The sequence below is a fragment of the Capricornis sumatraensis genome, chromosome X, assembly GCF_032405125.1.
Source record: "Capricornis sumatraensis isolate serow.1 chromosome X, serow.2, whole genome shotgun sequence".
NCBI lineage: Eukaryota > Metazoa > Chordata > Mammalia > Artiodactyla > Bovidae > Capricornis > Capricornis sumatraensis.
In genome coordinates, this window is record NC_091092.1 from 111,004,591 (window position 1) to 111,025,943 (window position 21,353).

At 38.0% G+C, this 21,353-nt stretch overlaps 1 protein-coding gene across 1 annotated transcript in view; it reads left to right on the forward strand.

Annotated features, from left to right (window-relative positions):
- Positions 1 to 21,353, forward strand: part of DMD (dystrophin) — a 1,795,368-nt gene that overhangs the window by 113,361 nt on the left and 1,660,654 nt on the right. The window contains exons 3-4 of the mRNA XM_068961890.1: positions 1,585 to 1,766; positions 3,019 to 3,150. Of these exons, the coding sequence (XP_068817991.1) occupies positions 1,585 to 1,766; positions 3,019 to 3,150 (314 nt within the window). The remainder of the gene's footprint in view (positions 1 to 1,584; positions 1,767 to 3,018; positions 3,151 to 21,353) is intronic.

Here is a 21,353-nt window from a genome sequence, read left to right on the forward strand (position 1 = left end):
TGATCTCCTGCCTTATAAGTAGATGCTTTACCATCTAAGCCACCAGGGAAGCCCTTTGTACCTCAAAGCCTGATGCATTTAAGTGTCCAATAAGTATCTTCTGAAAACAAGCACGCAAAACAGTGATGCAGAAGATGATATGAGAGTGTGTTTCTGTGTCACTTTTTACGACCCTTGTTACTCTTAAGTATGGCCTTCAAGCCAACAGCTTCAGCATCACCTGGGAGCTTGTTGGAAATGCAGGGCCTCAGGCTCCCCCTGTGACCTACTGAATCTGTTTTAAAAAGATCCCCAGGTGATGCATATGCACATTAAAAATTAAGAAGTACTGTGTTATACTATGGATAGAAGCAGGCCAAGGAACATTAGCTAGCTTTTCTCTCCTCCTTAACTCCTTTTAAAAATACTTTAAAAATAGTTGTTCTGGTTAATCATGTTCCTGTAACTTGTGGAGGAATTTGACTGAGTGACCTGATCAACCTCTGTTTATGCTTTTGGACTTGAAATTTGACTTTTGGCTTTTTAACTTATAATCAGAAACCTGATCAGAATGTACATATTTAACTTAAAACAGATCCCTTTCATGCTAGCTGAGCTAGCATAAATTTACGGCAAGAGAAATGTCTGGCACATTGCTGCTAAGTTGTCCTGGCCTCCTGCCAGGATTTATGTTTTAACACTTCTGGGATTAATGATACACTTCACATAAAGGATTATTTTTACATTTTGGTTCCCTGGAATGAGCACAGTGTGTAAATTGTAATGCCAAGTAGCAAAAGAAGCTTTTGAAGGAGCTGCCACTTATTGTATGTGTTATTATGAATTATTATTGACTTTAAATGCTGGGTTTCTTTCATTCCCTAGATGTGGCAAAGGATATAATGTCAGATCAACTTTATGTGAAGGACTTTTAAATTTATCTCTAACATCTGAGAAGGAAAGCGACATCTGACTTTAACAGATGTACCATAATGTAAATAAATAATTGTAATATACTTAAGGAATATTACAAATCATTGTGCATATGGTATATAGTTGTTTTATTTTATTTTGATTGTAGAAATACATGGCTCATTTCAACACAGAGACATTATTTTGCTCTTTACATGCTTAATCACCAGCAAAAATTTGATTAGGAGGTACGAGCTTTCTTTACTGGAAGCCGAGGCATTAAGCTCTTTGGTGTAATTGTTTAATTACCAGTGCACCATTTTAATTGACATGACTGTTGTAACTTTCCATGGTAAGGAAGATGCAGTGTTTTATTTTTGTTTCTTATCTAATGAAAACCACTCTCTCAGATGGGCTGGTTTGGCAATTTGACTTCAGAAAAAGTATTGCAGAATGAAGTTTTTATGTGAACAAGAAAAAGAAATTAACTTTAGTGTGCATCTCATTGGTCTGCCAAATTGGAAGTACATTTTAAGCCTGAGTATCATGTTCTAATTAGTCTCTGGAGGACATTCATGGACAATCGAGTGCTCATTAATCCATCTTCTTCCTGTAACATTGATTTGTTCATCCCCTTTTAGAGACTCAGACATAGAAACCCAAAATTGATATGTGGTGTTAATGTGCTTACAGATGTTGCCACCACTTATCCAGATAAGAAGTCCATCTTAATGTACGTCACATCTCTCTTCCAAGTTTTGCCTCAACAAGTGAGCCTCGAAGCCATCCAGGAGGTGGAAATGTTGCCAAGGCCATCAAAAGTTACGAGAGAAGAACATTTTCAACTACATCATCAAATGCACTACTCTCAACAGGTAAAAGATGGAAAAGATAGCTAATAGTCATGATATTTCCTGTTTGATATGGAATTTTAGTTATAATACACACATATCTATATTATCTGTGGATAGATACAGATATATGCATTTATGTAGCATTGTGTGTGTATGTGTATATATATATTCACACATGCATATATGTGCAAAAGTATATATACAGCTTAGCTTAGAGTGTGTGTGTGTGTGTGTGTGTCTGTGTGTGTGTGTGTCTTTGGAGAGAGAAAATGAGAGAGAGGACTCTGTGAACCTAAATTTTACCTGATATCATGAACTATAATGTTGTTTTCAAGACACATTTTTAAAATGCTCTGCTATTGGTAAGCACCATTTTATATGAATTCAGTACACAGAATAGATTGTATTTCCATTGTGTAAAATGACATAAGATAAAAGATAGAATCATATACATATTAAGCTTTCCATCAGCTAGAGCACAAAGCAGGGAACTAGACCAAGAGCAAAGGCAAGTACTCTGTTTAATAATAATGTCTTACTTTTAGTGGCAACTTGCTGATGTATTAACAAATTTTGAATGCTCAAAGTAACATTTTTGGTAAGATGAAATTAGTTTAAAATAATTTAAGTAAAATTTAAATGAGAATACATATGGTAAAGACGTCTATGATATTATTGTATAGAATCCAGTGGGATTCTTCTATTACATGTCTTGTTCTTCTTCCCAAGAAGAATATTTAGGGTGTTTTGTTTTGTTGTTGTTGTTTTTTAATTATTTGACACAACGATGAAAAAGCCTTTAGCGAAATTTCTGCTGAAGGCGTGGAAAGCTCTCAGGCCTCATTTTCTCACTCTACCGAGCTAATTCTATATTTAGCTTTTGAAAGCTCCAGTCCTTTCCAGGGTATTGACATGATGAATTCTGGTTTTGTTTACTTTGGGTTCAGAGAAAATTGCTTTGGGATGCTTGTTTTCGCCAGATGGCAGGGACGCATCCTGTATTCATGCTGAAGGTGTGTCAGTATGGAATCTTTATGATGAAACCCCATCCTCCTCTCTTCCCTGACTACCTGCTTTCTGACATGACATTGAACACACCGCAGTGCTTGGAGTGTACCAGTTTCGAATATCACTTAGATATGTTTAGGATTGCATTTTTCAGCTCACTGTTTCCGTTTGTTTTTCTAGTGTGTTGGAAAGCAGTTCCTTTCAGGGTTACTTATGTTGTCTCCTCCTCCTACTCTCTGTCTTCCTTCCCCAAACCCTTCTGCAGATCACTGTCAGTCTAGCACAGGGCTATGAACGAACTCCTTCCTCTCCTCAGCCTCGCTTCAAGAGCTATGCCTACACACAGGCTGCTTATGTCTCCACCTCTGACCCCACACGGAGCCCATTTCCTTCACAGGTCTGTCAACATTTACTCTCTGTTCTCCAAACCAAAGAACTTCTTCATCCAAGATAACCTAACATGGTTTTTGTGTGTCTGTTTGAATTTTGCAGTGCTTTTTTTTTTTCTTTCCCCCTTCTTCATCCAGAGTCATTTCATGGTTCTCAGTTGTATTAGATACTTGACACGATGCTGTTTTTGCTACTGAGAACTCTCTAGGTTTAACCAATGTTCATTCTTCATGACTGACGATTCTCAAAATAGTGATTTGTACTCATTATATAATTACCTGTAAGATTAGCATTTATGAAGGTTACAATGGTTATACCAAATCATGAAGCTCATTAAAGAGAGCTCATTTAATAGAATGAGAAAATGCATATAATTTGCTAGTCACATTACTTGGGTAGATTTTTCTAGATATCTGATTCCTAAGGGAAATGTATTCTCTATATAGACACCCTTATTATATATTCACTCTCTATATATATGTATTTGTATTCTATTTAAGAAAAATATAACTGGAAGCTTCTTGATATATTTTAATTTGGCTAATTTAAACCTGATAGCAGGCTCTGTAGTATTTATACAAGAAAGTCACACTCAAAACAGGTCAGATTCTATGCACCATTCAATATTTTCAATGTAACAAATCTTCTCAGTGGAGTTTTCCTTCATTATTGCAATGTTGTAGAAAACCGAAAAATAAAAGAAGCTATAGCCTCTACATGTTAGAGCATGGAAATGAAGCGTGCTAGAATTGCTGGATTTGATAAAACTTCCTTTTAAGAGAAAATAGCATATATTTTGCTTAGAAGAACAATTTGAAAAGTTCTTGCAGAAATGGCTTTGGTAAATACAGCACTGTGAATGGGGATTTAGAAATTATTGTCTTGATCTCATTGGAGACTCATCAGTTTTGTTAAGATAGTGGTTGTATTTAATTTGTGATTTATTTGGAGCAGTTAATTGATGCGTGAGGTTGAAAGTTTTTTAAGACCAAAAGATTTCCCCAAGGGAACATATTTCAGGGCATCCCGATGCCCTTTATCCTTGGCTGGTTTTCCTGCCAAGTTGAACAAAGGAGATGAGTGAGAGTGTTTATGTGACTCAGCTTCATCTTTAATTAGATTCCCATCCACATTTTCACAAAGGTCAATTGTATATTCTTGAACAAAATAACTTCATCAGTTTCTTCATAATCAGTAAATGAAAAGAATTCTGCCACACATTACTGAGTGTTAACTATATGCTATGTGTATACATCATATGAACTAGCAAAATCCTTATAATGACTCTCAGAGTTGACTATTTTTTATCTCCATTTGTAGTACATCCACCCTTCCTTTCTTCTCTTCTCGCACCCTCCTGACTCTCCCTGACTCTTTAGGCTTTTTTTTTTTTTTTAATCACCATACTCCAAAAGAAAATTCCAAGCCTTACAAAACAGGTGTCGTTCCTCCTAAACTAAAGAAGTGTAAGGCAAGACAAAGAGGGAAGTATTTTCCCCCTTATTTTCAGTTTATTGGGCTGCCTTTTCCAGAAGATTTTCTCCAGTGCCTACTCTGGCAGCACATTTTTAACTCATTACCATCTCATTAAGGCATTGCTCACGTATGACTCCTTAATGAAGTAATTATAAATGGACTTAATTTTGCTAGATGGTATTTGTTCACTCTCCCTTTGTCTAAATATTACAAAATATGTACTATATCATAAAATATTCAACAGTTCACTTATCTGTTTTAATTTAACAGATGCCACTGAAATAAACCTATTGTTATCCTTTAGAAAAGAAGAAACATGAGTCAGTTGAGCAGTGATATATTCTGCCTATTTTTAAAGGATCCACAGTAGAAAATGGTGCTACATGTAGTTAGATTTGAGAAGTTTGTGTATGATTTACTGAGAATATTTTTCTGAAGAGTTTCTCAGAGGGGCCGAGCCTATACTGCCTCCTGCAGGTTGTATCTGATCCAGTTCAAATGACAGGCCAGATTGGATTCCATTCAAATGTTTACCTGGTGGTCTATAAGGAAGGATTAAGTTTTCCATAACGGAAGGGAGAGCCATGTGGTGACTGTTCTCTATAGGAAACATAAAATTCCTAAATTATCTTAGGAGTTTCCAATATCTTAGAAACATTAATTATCCCCTTCTGTCCCAACTTAGAAAATTTGATTTATAGTCATTGCAGTTTGTGAATGTATTTAGGTGAAGCAGTCTGACCTGTCTCAGGATTTCTGCCTATAAACCAGTTTTTCTCATAATTTACCAAGAAGAAATAGGACCTGATGTGAACCCCAACTTTTCCTTCATTGTATCACTTAACTACCACCCATTCTTGAGTGGAGGACATCGTTTTTACAGTTACACTGAATTTCTATTTTTATGACTTTGATCATACCTCTCATTCTACTCCTAATCTAATATCCAAAATCCCCAATATCTGTTTTTGCTTTCCATTCCTCTCTTTTTCCAGGCACCTCACACTAGCCAAAACGCCTGTAGGTGTACACCTCCTCTCTCCAGACACACCACTCCATTTTATCTTGTGAATGTACTATTTTATGACCCTTTCACTGATCATTTTTTTGTAGTCTATGCTTTATGTATTCATTTGTTTATTCAACAAATAATTATACTTCAGCACCAAATCCAGTGTCTTTTTATCACCTCTCAGGTTTTGTACTGTCATTGTAATACTTTTCGTATAGCCTTTAGACTTAAGCAGCTTCTTCTTCATCTCTAACTGTCCTGTGTCTCTTTCCTTATGTGGCTTTACTCCTCTTTCAACTCCCTTAGCATAAGTGTCTGGTGTGAGATCCTTTGACCTTTTTTGTATACATTGTCTCTTGTCAGTATGATTTAGTCTCTTGACTTGTTCTCTGCCCCTATGATCATTGTATCTATGTCTTCACTACTTCCAGTCTCTCTTGATTTACAGCCTCATTTCCAACTCTTTGATATGTATCTATATCTTGGTGTCCGCTGATTTCTGAAACCTGTGATAACCTGAAATGGACCTTGTTTCATTGCTGACAAACCTGCTTATTGTCCTTTTGGTTATGTAAATGAAGATGTTATTCAGCAGTTCTTGAGACTTAAATATGTGACATACTCTTTTGTCTGTAGTGATCTGATATTCAGTAAGGAGACATGTGTTGTCAATTCTTTCTTCACGTATTTCTTCACTAAGTTATGTCCCCTCGGTATTCCCCTCGGTATAAGTGCCCTCTGATTCAGGCTCTCACTGCATGTCTTCTAGATTACAGAAATAGCTTTGCAATCAATATCACTCTTTTTAGCTTAGTCCTCTCTAAATCAGATTAGATTTTCTTATTAACAGCTTTAATAATGCAATTCACAAAACTTTCTTCACTTCTTTTGGCCTCTCTGACAATTCCATTCTCCCAAATTTCATCAATAAATTCCATGATCTATTAACAATTTATATTTTGATGCTTGTTTCACACTAATCTATTTTATGTTTTCTTTACTCCAACCAAATGAAATCACTTTTCTCCTGCATGGTGTGAAGCAATTTTGTGTCTTAGCTTTTATGGTTCTCTCAGCCTGCTGCTGCAGCAGCTGCTGCTGCTGCTAAGTCGCTTCAGTCGTGTCCGACACTCTGCGACCCCATAGACGGCAGCCCACCAGGCTCTCCCGTCCCTGGGATTCTCCAGGCAAGAACACTGGAGTGGGTTGCCATTTCCTTCTCCAATGCATGAAAGTGAAAAGGGAAAGTGAAATCACTCAGTCTTGTCCGACTCTTAGCGACCCCATGGACTGCAGCCTACCAGGCTCCTCTGCCCATGGGATTTTCCAGGCAAGAGTACTGGAGTGGGGTGCCATCACCTTCTCCATCTCTCAGCCTAGAATGACTTATATCTTCTTTTCAAATTGGTCAGTTTAATCCAAATTTCAAGACCTAACCAATAAGTGGCAGGGCTTGGATTCAAGTTCAAATTTATCTAATACCAAGTTCATGTTAATTACACTGCCACTGAATTTTCTCTATTATTATTCTCACACATTGAATAGTATTCATTTATGTCATAATTTTACACTTATGCATTAATCATCTATGTAGCAGGTGTTATTATAGGACCAAATGACACATAATTAAACAAATATACAAAATAATTCCTGCCTTGATGGAGGGCATGTGCTCATGGGAGAGTCATAATGTGAACAAGATAAACTGTATCAGTACAATAAAATTTCAAATAAAATGAAAGTAATATGTAATAAGTAAAATATAGTAGGAAGTAAAATAGTAAATACTAAAAGTAAAAATATAAAAGAGGACAGTGGAATATGCAGTACATGGTGGGAAAATGTTAGAATTTCAGTGTGTAGTCAGAGGATTCACTAGGAAAATAAATATTGAGTAGAGACTGGAAAGACGTATGGGTGCCTTTGGGAAGATAAACACATAAGGAAGAAACACAAATAATACAAAATCCCTGAGTCGTGGGAATATTTGGAGTATTCAAGGAAAGGCATGGGTTAGGGGCACATTGCTGGAGACATAGTAATGGACCAGATCACATAGGGCCTTATAAGTAATAGTAAAGATTTTTATTACCATTGAGGGAGAAAGCAATGGCACCCCACTCCAGTACTCTTGCCTGGAAAATCCCATGGACGAAGGAGCCTAGTAGGCTGCAGTCCATGGGGTAGCTAAGAGTCGGGCACAACTGAGCGACTTCACTTTCACTTTTCACTTTCATGCATTGGAGAAGGAAATGGCAACCCACTCCAGTGTTCTTGCCTGAAGAATCCCAGGGACGGGGGAGCCTGGTGGGCTGCCATCTATGGGATCGCACAGAGTCGGACACAACTGAAGCGACTTAGCAGCAGCAGCAGGAAGCTATTGGAGGGATGACATAAACTCATGATATTTCAACTTGGCTGCTTTGTGGAGAAGAGGCTTAAAAGAATAAGGATGGAAGCAAGAAGACTAGTTAGAATGCTATAGCAGTAATCCAGGCAAGATACTATTTTTTCTTTCTTTCCCCCCAATATTTTTTTGTGGTCAAATACAAATAACATATAAGTGACCATGTTAACCATTTTTAAGTGCGCAATTCAGTGGTTTTGAATACATTCATAAAATTATCTAACCATCACCACCATCCATCTCCAGAATTCTTTTCATCTTGCAAAATGGAAGATCTGTATCCATTAAAAAAAATAATAATAACTCCTGTGATTTTTTTCCCTGCAGCCCCTGGTGAACCACTCTTCAACTCTGTTTCTATGAGTTTGACTACTACTACTTTTTTTAAAAAAATCAATGTATGATGAGATAATATGATCATATAGTATTTATTTTTCTGTTTCTAGCTTATTTACTTAGCATGATGTCCTCTAGGTTTATCTGTGTTGTCCTATATTTTAATTGGATTCTTTTTTTTTTTTTTTTTTTTGCTATTGAGTTGTATGAGTTCTGTATATATTTTGGATATTAACCCCTTATCAGATATATGTTTTTCAAATAGCTTTGACCTTAACTGTTCCATAAAAAAATTGAGAATTATTTGCTCTAATTTTCTGAAAATGCAATTGGAATTTTGACAGAGATTGAGATTATTTTGGGTCTCTCTCTTCTGTTCCATCTCCGTGTCTTTTTTTTATGCCAGTACTATTTTGATTATTATAGTTTTGTAATATAAACTGAAATCAGAGAACTTGATGTCTCCAGCTTTAGTCTTCTTTCTCAAGATTGCTTTGGCTATTTGGGGACTTCTGTGGTTCCATACACATTTTAGAATTGTTTGTTCTATTTTCATGAAAAATGTGATAGGAATTTGGATAGGGATTGCATTGACTCTTTTGACTGCTTTGAGTATATGGATACTTTAACAGAAGTAAACCCATGCATGTATGGTCAATTAATTTACAGCAAAGGATATGAGAATATGCAGGGTGGAAAGGATAGTCTCTTCAGTAAGTGGTACTGGAAAATGAGGTACATGCAAAAGAATGAAGAAGACTATCTTACACTAAACACAAAAATCAGCTCAAAATGGATAAAAGACTTGAATATAACACCTGAAACCATAAACTTGCCAGAATACAACAAAGGTGGTAAGCTTCTTGATGTGGGTATTACTGATGATGTTTTGGATCTGACACCAAAGCCAAAGGCAACAAAAGCAAAAATAAAGAAGTGGAGCTACACCAAACCGAGAAGCTTCTGTACAGCAAAGGAAACCAACAACAAAATGAAAAGGCAGCCTTACAGAATGGAAGAAAATATTTAGCTGTGGACTTGTCATGTATGTCCTTTATTGTGTTGAGATAAGTTCCTTCTGTCCCCAGCTTATGGTGTGTTTTTATCATGAATGGGTATTGAATTTTTTCAGAATTTTTTCAAATTGAGATTGAATTTTTTCAGATTCTTTTTCTAATTTTTTTCAATTCAACGGGTATTGAATTCTTTCAGAATCTTTTTCAGATTGAATTTTTTCAGAGTCAATTGTATTATGATAGATTGGTCATATGATTTTTATCCTTAATTTTATTAATGCAGTGTATCACATTGAACGTGTTAATCTTGAGATGCTTATGAGACTTGCATATAAACCTGGAGTTCTAAGATAGGAGTTGAGGATAAGTCATTCGGAAGTCATCAACAACATAGATAGCATGTAAATCCAATGAACTGGCTGAGATCACCTGGGGGAAAAAAAGTCACCTAGATGAGATCACCTTAGAGAGGAGGTGGAATCAGCAAATGGGATAAAAAGGATTGCTAGAAAGAAGACATGAAAGAGGGAAGCGTGTGGTATTGTAGAAGCCAGGAGAAGAAAATGTTTCAGGGAGAGAATAGTGTTTAATATGATTAATTATTACTGATTAATCAGTTCAAGTAACATTAGTATTAAAAATTAACCTATGAAATGTCAGTGAAATAAGGTCCCTGGGAAATCTTGACATATAGCAATTATCACATGGCTTTTCTAATAATACCTCTTCACTCTCTAAACTATCCCACTTTGGCCAATATGTTATACACTCACTCTGGTTGATATTTGCTTTAATGAGAGCAATTTCACTATTGTGTCATTTTTATGGAAGTGTTGCTGATTGGAGTGGGTTCAAGAGAGAATGAAAGTTAGGGCCTAGTAGCTGAACTGTAACACTTGCAAAACCTATACTGAATCATTTATGTTCATGTGGATAAAAATCTATATCTCTTAGATGAAGCCACTTTTTAAATTAAATTTCTATATTAACTGGAAGCTAATTAAGTTACAGTATTGTGGGTTTTGCCATACATCAACATGAATCAGCCACGGATGTACATGTGTCCCCCCATCCTGAACACCCCTGCCACCTCCCTCCCCACCCCCTCTGAGTTGTCCCAGAGCACCAGCTTTGAGTGGCCTGCTTCATGCATTGACCTTGCACTGGTCATCTATTTTACATATGATAATATACATGTTTCAATGCTATTCCCTCAAATTGTCCCACCCTTGCCTTCTCCCACATAGTTCAAAAGTCTGTTCTTTACATATGTGTCTCTTTTGCTGTCTTGCATAGGGTCATAATTACTGTCTTCCTAAATTCCGTATATATGTGTTAATATACTGTATTGGTGTTTCTTTTTCTTATACAGTTAATATACTGTATTGGTGTATTAAAACAGAAAAACCAGTTTCATCCACCTCATTAGAACCGACTCAAATGTGTTCTTTTTTACAGCTGAGTAATATTCCATTGTGTATATGTTCCACAGCTTTTTTATCCATTCATCTGCTGATGGACATCTGGGTTGCATCCATGTCCTGGCTATTGTAAACAGTTCTGCAATGAACATTGGGGTACATGTGTCTCTTTCAATTCTGGTTTTCCTGGTGTGTGTGCACAGCATTGGGATTGCTGGGTCGTATGGCAGTTCTGTTTCCAGTTTTTTAAGGAACCTCCACACTGTTCTCCATAATGGCTGTACTAGTTTGATTCCCACCAACAGTGTAAGAGGGTTCCCTTTTCTCCACACCCTCTCCAGCATTTATTGTTTGTAGACTTTTTGATGTCAGCCATTCTGACTGGCAGGAGATGGTACCTCATTGGGGTTTTGATTTGCATTTCTCTGATAATGAGTGATGTTGAGCATCTTTTCATGTATTTGTTAGCCATCTGTATGTCTTCTTTGGAAAAATGCCTGTTTAGTTCTTTGGCCTATTTTTTAATTGGGTCGTTTATTATTCTGGTATTGAGTTGCATGAGCTACTTGTATATTTTGGAGATTAATTCTTTGTCAGTTGTTTTGCTTGCTATTATTTTCTCCCATTTTAAAGGTTGCCTTTTCACCTTGCTTATAGTTTCCTTCATTGTGCAAAAGATTTTAAGTTTAATTAGGTCCCATTTGTTTATTTTTGCTTTTATTTCCATTACTCTGGGAAGTGGGTCATAGAGGATCCTGCTGTGATTTACGTCAGAGAGTTTCCTGCCTATGTTTTCCTCTAAGAGTTTTATGGTTTCTAGTCTTACATTTAGATCTTTGATCCATTTTGAGCTTATTTTTGTGTATGGTGTTAGAAAGTGTTCTAGTTTTATTCTTTTACAGGTGGTTGACCAGTTTTCCCAGCACCACATGTTATGGAGATTGTCTTTTCTCCACTGTATATTTTTGCCTCCTTTGTCAAAGATAAGGTATCCATAGGTGTGTGGATTTATCTCTGGGCTTTCTATTTTGTTCCATTGATCTATATTTCTGTCTTTGTGCCAGTACCATACTGTCTTGATAACTGTAGCTTTATAGTAGAGCCTGAAGTCAGGTAGGTTGATTCCTCCAGTTCCATTCTTCTTTCTCAAGATTGCTTTGGCTATCTGAGGTTTTTTGTGTTTCCATACAAATTGTGAAGTTATTTGTTCTAGTTCTCTGAAAAATGCCATTGGTAGCTTGATAGGGATTGCATTCAATTTATAGATTATATATTCATTTTCACTATAATGATTTCACCAATCATTTCACCAATCCACGAACATGGTATATTTCTCCACCTATTTGTGTCATCTTTGATTTCTTTCATCAGTGTTTTATAGTTTTCTAAATATAGGTCTTTCGTTTCTTTAGGTAAATTTATTCCTAAGTATTTTATTCTTTTCCTTGTAATGGTGAATGAGATGCTTTCCTTAATTTCTCTTTCTGTTTTCTCATTGTTAGTGTACGGAATACAACAGATTTCTGTGTATTAATTTTATATCCTACAACTTTATTATATTCATTTATTAGCTCTAGTAATTTTCTGGTGGTGTCTTTAGAGTTTTCAATGTAGAGGATCATATCATCTGTAAACAGAGTTTTACTTCTTTTCCAATCCGGATGAAGCCACTCTTGACTAATTATGAATCTATATATTAGTTTCCTCTTGTGACTGTCATGAATAATAACAAATTTAGTGGTTTAAAACAGTGCAAATTTATTTAATTTATTGTATTATGGGGCTTCCCTGGCCGCTCAGTTAGTACAGAATCTGCCTGCAATCCAGGAGACACAGGTTTGATCCCTGTGTCAGGAAGATATCCGGGAGAAGAGAATGGCAACCACTTACAATATTTTTGCCTGGAGAATCCCATGGACAGAGGAGCCTGGTGGGCTACAGTCCATGAGGTCACAAAGAGTTAGACATGTCTGAGTGACTAAGCATGCAGACACACACACATTATCTTATGGTGTAGAAGTTCATCCTGGGTCTCACTGGGCTTAAAAAGCTGTCAGTGGGACTGCCTTCCTTCTGCAGGCTCTAAGGGACATACCATTTCCTTGTCTTTTCCAGAAAACTGCTAGACCATTCAGATATGACCTAAATCAAATCCCTTATGATTATACAGAGGAAGTGAGAAATAGGTTTAAGGGTCTAGATCTGATAGATAGAGTGCCTGATGAACTATGGAATGAGGTTCATGACATTGTACAGGAGACAGGGATCAAGACCATCCCCATGGAAAAGAAATGCAAAAAAGCAAAATGGCTGTCTGGGGAGGCCTTACAAATAGCTATGAAAAGACGAGAGATGAAAAGCAAAGGAGAAAAGGAAAGATATAAGCATCTGAATGCAGAGTTCCAAAGAATAGCAAGAGATAAGAAAGCCTTCTTCAGCGATCAATGCAAAGAAATAGAGGAAAACAACAGAATGGGAAAGACTAGAGATCTCTTCAAGAAAATTAGAGATACCAAGGGAACATTTCATGCAAAGATGGGCTCGATAAAGGACAGAAATGGTATGGACCTAACAGAACCAGAAGATATTAAGAAGAGGTGGCAAGAATACATAGAAGAACTGTACAAAAAAGATCTTCACGACCCAGATAATCATGATGATGTGATCACTAATCTAGAGCCAGACATCTTGAAATGTGAAATCAAGTGGGTCTTAGAAAGCATCACTATGAACAAAACTAGTGGAGGTGATGGAATTCCAGTTGAGCTGTTTCAAATCCTGAACGATGATGCTGTGAAAGTGCTGCACTCAATATGCCAGCAAATTGGGAAAACTCAGCAGTGGCCACAGGACTGGAAAAGTTCAGTTTTCATTCCAATTCCAAAGAAAGGCAATGCCAAAGAATGCTCAAACTACCACACAATTGCACTCATCTCACATGCTAGTAAAGTAATGCTCAAAATTCTCCAAGCCAGACTTCAGCAATACGTGAACTGTGAACTTCCTGATGTTCAAGCTGGTTTTAGAAAAGGCAGAGGAACCAGAGATCAAATTGCCAACATCTGCTGGATCATCAAAAAAGCAAGAGAGTTCCAGAAAAACATCTATTTCTGCTTTATTGACTATGCCAAAGCCTTTGACTGTGTGGATCACAATAAACTGTGGAAAATTCTGAAAGAGATGGTAATACCAGAGCACCTAATCTGCCTCTTGAGAAATCTGTATGCAGGTCAGGAAGCAACAGTTAGAACTGGACATGAAACAACAGACTGGTTCCAAATAGGAAAAGGAGTACGTCAAGGCTGTATATTGTCACCCTGCTTATTTAACTTATATGTAGAGTACATCATGAGAAACGCTGGACTGGAAGAAACACAAGCTGGAATCAAGATTGCCGGGAGAAATATCAATATCAATAACCTCAGATATGCACCTTTATGGCAGAAAGTGAAGAGGAGCTAAAAAGCCTCTTGATGAAAGTGAAAGAGGAGAGTGAAAAAGTTGGCTTAAAGCTCAACATTCAGAAAATGAAGATCATGGCATCTGGTCCCATCACTTCATGGCAAATAGATGGGGAAACAGTAGAAAGTGTCAGACTTTATTTTTTTGGGCTCCAGAATCACTGCAGATGGTGACTGTAGCCATGAAATTAAAAGACGCTTACTCCTTGGAAGAAAAGTTATGACCAACCTAGATAGTATATTCAAAAGCAGAGACATTACTTTGCCGACTAAGGTCCGTCTAATCAAGGCTATGGTTTTTCCTGTGGTCATGTATGGATGTGATAGTTGGACTGTGAAGAAGGCTGAGTGCTGAAGAATTGATGCATTTGAACTGTGATGTTTGAGAAGACTCTTGAGGGTCCCTTGGACTGCAAGGAGATCCAACCAGTCCATTCTGAAGGAGATGAACCCTGGGATTTCTTTGGAAGGAATGATGCTAAAGCTGAAACTCCAGTACTTTGGCCACCTCATGGGAAGAGTTGACTCATTGGAAAAGACTCTGATGCTGGGAGAGATTGAGGGCAGGAGGAGAAGGGGATGACCCAGGATGAGATGGCTGGATGGCATCACTGACTCAATGGACGTGAGTCTGAGTGAACTCCGGGAGTTGGTGATGGACAGGGAGGCCTGGCGTGCTGCGATTCATGGGGTAGCAAAGAGTCGGACACGACTGAGCAACTGAACTGAACTGAACTGAAAGGCTCCTCACCTTCCCTGGTCCATGGCCCCTTCCATCTTCAAAGATAACAAGGGCAAGTTGAGTCTTTACTCTTATCACATCATTTTGACCTACTCTTCTGCCTCTCTCTGCTACTTTATAGGACTCCTGAATGCATGGGGCCCACCTGGATTATATAGGGACCTATCTTAAGGCTAGCTGATCAGCAAACAATTTCATCTGCAACCTTAATTCTTCATTGTCATGTAATGTAACACATCCACATGTTCTAGTGATTAGGACATGGACATCGTTGAGGGAGTGTTTCTCTGGCTGCTGCTGTCTAATACCTCGGGATACAAACCTTAGAAGGGCATCTATTACCCACAAGCTAACAATAGGATTCATATTGCATGGCTCTTCCAAGGTACCCTGAGGTCTCAAATGGTTCCCTTCTTCCTTTGTTGATTGCACATGAGCCTCATCCTTCTGGAAGCATTGTTGAAACTACCATTATGCTGGAAACAACATGGCAGGAAAAAAAAAAGAAAGAAGGACATACCTATGCTTCTGCCTATAAAGGCAGATCTTTGTGTTCCTTGCATAACTTAGGGCACAGATGCCCACGTTGATTTAATAAACACTTTGAGTTCCCCCAAACAATGTCTTCTGCTCTCTAATAAGCTCACAAAGTAAAGGAATCAGGCTTTGGAAAGTCACCCATGGCAGGCATGCATGCATGCTAAGTCACTTCAGTTGTGTCCAACTCTTTGTGACCTCATGGACTGTAGCCCACCAGGCTCCTCTTTCCATAGGATTCTCCAGGCAAGAAAACTGCCATCCCTCCTCCTGGGGAACTTCCCAACCCAGGAATTGAACCCATATCTCTTATGTCTCCTGCATTAGCAGGTGGGTTCTTTACCACTACCACGACCTGTAAAGCTCATATTTTACCTATATTCTTATAATTTTATATTAATAAAAAAGAATTACATCCCTATCAATCTTGCCAGAGCAAAAAAGCACCTCTCTTCTGTATCTAATATTTGCAGTTTTGGAAACCCTTTTGAATACACATCTCATTTGACCATTAAAATAAACCTTTGCAATGATCTTATTGGACTCATTTTAATATAGGAGAAATTTTAATGGAATGAAGGGTTTGTGTAAGCAGTGAGTAACTGCCAGAACTGGGACTCAAAGCAGATATCATCACTTCCAGTAGAGTCTTGAGGTTTTGCACTTTGAAACCCCAGCCAGATCAGCCAGGGATCTTTTCCTTTTTCATCATCATTATTGTCAGTCTTCTAATATTTATAAATGCTGGAAAGCATTTGGGAAGAAAAAGAAATCTTTCTCTTCCTCCTCTTTGCCTGATGAACAATAGCTGTCCACCTCCTGGCAGTCTGCCTGTCACCAATAGGACAGGTTAATAATTATTTGTCCACTTGTGAAATAAGCAGTTGAACATTTAAAATAGAGATATTAACTGGAGAACATATAGAAACACTACAGAGAATCAGCCTCCATATTATAAAAATATGTAAACTGTTGCAAAAGTAGTAATTATACATGAACAATAAAATTGGCTCTTCTAATAACAAAGGGGAAAATAGAAAAAAAATACTTGTGGGTCTCTTCAAAATAATTAAAGTTAAAATTAAGAAAAGAGTTGCCTTTGCATAGTTTTGATCTATCTTTATAAAGTATATGGTTAGGTGGAGAAAAAGTGGAAAATACTTTAGAACTGAAAATGACATTTCAGTTCAGTCGCTCAGTCATGACCGACTCTTTGCGACCCCATGAATTGCAGCATGCCAGGCCTCCCTGTCCATCACCAACTCCCGGAGTTCACTCAGACTCACGTCCATCAAGTCAGTGATGCCATCCAGCCATCTCATCCTCTGTCGTCCCCTTCTCCTCCTGCCCCCAATCCCTCCCAGCATCAGAGTCTTTTCCAATGAGTCAACTCTTCGCATGAGGTGGCCAAAGTACTGGAGTTTCAGCTTTAGCATCATTCCTTCCAAAGAAATCCCAGGGCTGATCTCCTTCAGAATGGACTGGTTGGATCTCCTTGCAGTCCAAGGGACTCTCAAGAGTCTTCTCCAACATCACAGTTCAAAAATGACATTTAGATGGCCACAAACTAGAAGAAATAAGAAGTGACCAACACGCAAAGCGTGTTCATGCCCTTTCTGTTTAGACACAATTCATGCTTCTCAGGGTGGTGGTCCTTCCCTTGAAATGGTTCAGTTCTACAATTTTCATCTACCTACTGACTAGTAGTTTCCATGCTTGGATGTCTTACCATAATCTCAAGTTCAGTGTATTTAAGCCTGACCTCATCTTGGCTCATGGGGCCAGTGGTCTCTGGATATTTATTCTCATCAGGTCTTGAGCCTATCTAGCCATATATGACTCCTCCCTGAACTTCTCCATGCCTACTTGGTTCTTAATTTCTACCCAGTTTTGAAGATCCCCTGGAGAAGGAAATGGCAACCCACTCCAGTACTCTTGCCTGGAAAATTCCATGGACTGAGGAACCTGGTAGGCTACAATCCATGGGGTCGCAAAAAGTTGGACACTGAGTGACTTCACTTTCACTTTCACTTTCTGTGGATTATTCCTAGTACCTTTTCCTTCCTGTCTGTTAAGTGTGGATTTCAACTTTATCTAATCTGCCAAGTCTTGTCAATCTTAGCTGTAACTGTCTTCCTTCACACACTCCCCCTTGCTTCCAGATCTTCCTTAGGGTGTATCTTTAAATTATGCAGTTCAGCCATTTTATTTCCTCCTCCTCCTTCTTATCCATTGCTCTTTCTCTGTTTCATAGGTGATGTCCACTAATAAAAGATGTACAACTTGAGAGTTGTGACTTAAGTTTTAATCGGGGCAAAATGAGGACTGCAGCCCTGGAGGCAGCATCTCAGATAGCTCTGAGAGACTGCTCCAAAATGGCAGTGGGGGAAAGTCAATATATAAGGTTTTGGTGAAGGGGGAGTTCAGTACCATGAAGCACTCAATTTACAAAAGGTTTTTTGTTAGTCATGAGGATTTGATATCACCATGAAGGGGTTTAGTGTTTCACTAGAGATATGAGGAGATGCAAGGATTGAGATAATAAAATCTGTTCCTAAAAATATCTAACCATCTAAATACCTGTCCTACCAGATTCCCTGGAGCACAGAGTGCCTCACTCCACCCTGAACTCCCTCAGAGGTTGTTGAAGGTCACCAGCTATAGCAGCATGGGGTTCAATCTCCATAGAGGTAGATGGCAAACGCCTTTGTTGTTCAGTTGGCATTGTTCTTGGTAAGTGCCAATTTGTAGTTGATAGTGAATAGGTATCAATCTTCTTACCTCTCACATCTACACAAACATTCTCTATAATAATGACTGGCCTTACACTAAATGGCATATTTCAGAACTTGAAAGATAAGTTGAAGGAAGTAGTCTCAGCAAAAGTTCTATATATCAATGTTATTTAACTTGTTTTTGCTATAGAATATGCCTGAACATGATTTAAAAATAAAAAGGATAAAATTAATTAAAATTAACTGTTCACATCCTTGCCATCCCTTATACATGTGTGTTTATGTCTATGTGAAATTTCAAGTATTTGCAGTTTTCTTACTGTGAGAGAGATGGAACATCTTTACATGTGCTTAAGAAACTCCAGTACTTTGGCTACCTCATGCAAAGGGTTGACTCATTGGAAAAGACTCTGATGCTGGGAGGAATTGGGGGCAGGAGGAGAAGGGGATGACAGAGGATGAGATGGCTGGATGGCATCACTGACTCGATGGATGTGAGTCTGAGTGAACTCCGGGAGTTGGTGATGGACAGGGAGGCCTGGCGTGCTGCGATTCATGGGGTCGCAAAGAGTCGGACACGACTGAGCGACTGAACTGAACTGAACTGAAGAACAAGTAGGATTTATTCATTTCGGAGATTTTCATGTTTCTCAATTTTTGTCAGTTGGGGTAGTATTTTTTCTTACCAGTTTGTGGTAATTATTTATATAATAAATGCATTAACCATTTTTTTGGTGACATAGAATTCAAATAATTTTCAGGTTGCTCTTTGTCTTTTAAACTTGTGATTTTTTCTCCATTTGAAATGTTATTATTTTATGTTGTTTGAAATTCTTTTATCTTGTATTTGATGACTTGTTTATCAGCAGGGGGAGGTCATATTTATAGATGACTGCTATTGAAAGGGCACTTCAGAAAGATTCTCCCATGGTTTCTTCTAGTTCTCTTTTTTAAACTTTGATCCTACTAAAACTGGTGCAAATTGGATAAAGAACAATTCTAATAATGTTTCCCCTAAAAGCTACCCAGTTGTTGAAACCATTTATTGATTATTCCTTGTTTTTCATAATCTAAATGTATGCCTCCTCTAGGAATAAGCATTTTCAAGAAACTGCCCAGGATATTTTTCTTGTATTTGATTGGATTATCTTGGATTATCTCACATCCTGATGCCTAAACCAGTTCCCTGGTGGCTCAGACAGTAAAGCGTCTGCCTACAATGCAGGAGACCTGGGTTCAATCCCTGGGTTGGGGAGATATCCTGGAGAAGGAAATGGCAGCCCACTCCAGTACTCTTGCCTGGAAAAGCCCATGGACAGAGGAGCCTGGTAGGCTACAGTCCATGGGGTCACAAAGAGTCGGACACGACTGAGCGACTTCACTTCACCATGACTGACTGAAATCAACCAAAAGTCAGCCATCCTAGAATCATATAGTCCAATGGAATAGGATGATTCCTGAACCAAAGCACGTTCACTTAGGAAGCAGAGAAGTAGTTCAGATAACAACATGCATTTGATACTCCAAAAGCAGGGACGTAGTCAAGATGGAACCACACCTACCCACAGGAGCATCACTTCTTGAGAAGGAAAGTATTGAATGCTAGTTGAGTACAGAGGAGAGAGCCCAAAGTCTGGCATCAGAGAGGCTTAGTGTTACGTTCCAGCTCTGCTGCTTCCTAGCTGTGTGGTCTTCACAGAGTTTCTTGCCCTTTCTGGGCCGCAGTTCCCCGTACCTGTCATGATATCATAGTTATCTCTAACTCATAGAGCTGTTAGGAGGATTAAGTAAATTGAAGTGTATAAAGAACCTTCCAGAGTATAAGCACCATGTGGGTTCTCAAAACTGGTGCCAGTATCATGATTACTCCCTTAAACACATCAGGTGTTAAATGCAATTTTGTGGTTTGATCTGAGGACCCTATTAGATTTTTATCAGTTCTTCTATGGGAGGATAGAATCTAGGTTCCAAATTGATTCATAAATAAACTTCTGAATCAAAACCGGTGTAGAGTTTGGCAGTTTCCTGAGGTAATATACAGAATTCTAAGATAAAGGATGTACTTTCTAGTTCTAAGGTTGCTGAGAAATAGTCTTGGAACCATGCAAAGTGGAATATAGTATTGCTTCCTTCTAAAGCAGAAAAAGCACTTGTAGATGATTTTAGACCCAGTGCTCCTGTCGGGAGGAGGTAGGGGCAGGGATCCTTCGTTCTGTCTCTGTCACTGGCCCCTCCCAACACAACCTGTCCCTCAGACTGAATGCAGATGGTGCAGAAGAATTGGCAAACAGAGGGTGCAAAGCCAGCCAGTGGGGAGCTCTCCTTAGATTAAAAGCACTATTGATCTGCTTCGTAGAAGCTTTTATACTTTCTGATGTGACTGAGCAAGTGACCTAGAAAGAGAATTGTCAGGTTTGAGCTCAGCTCTAAAGATTGGTGCACTGAAAATTTCCAAGCAGAATTTTGAAACCAGAGGGAACTTCAGAAAGAATATAGATAATAATATGACTTTGAACAGATACAGTCTTACCCTTCCATTTTTTTAATCTATAAAATAGAAAAAGGGAAAAATAAACCCACCTGCAAAATAGGAAAAGGGACAAAGAAACCCACCTGGCTAAGTTATACCATATGGACTATTTTTTAGTTTTTCAGTTTCTGGTACACAAAATTCTTATATTTAGAGTCAGATTTTTGATCAGACATCCTAAAATTAAATATACAGATTATTTTATTTTTTAAAATTTTATTATTAGAGTATAACTGCTTTACAATACTGTGTTAGTTTCTCCTGTACAGCAAAGTGTATCAGCTATATGTATAGATTTTATTAATCTGCTCAGTGATTATGTAATTGAGCTGAGACTATATACTAGAATTCGTCTAGTTCCTGAAAGTCTTTCTGAGAACAACATGGAAATGCTTTCATGAAGCTTAATTTAAAAATGGGAAAGGAGACCAAAATATTTTTTTTTAAGTCAAATGAAAATGACACTGTGAAATGAAGAAATAAAAGCTGAATTTTTTTTTTAATGGAACTCTTAGGGTTAAAGGAGTATTCTCTAGA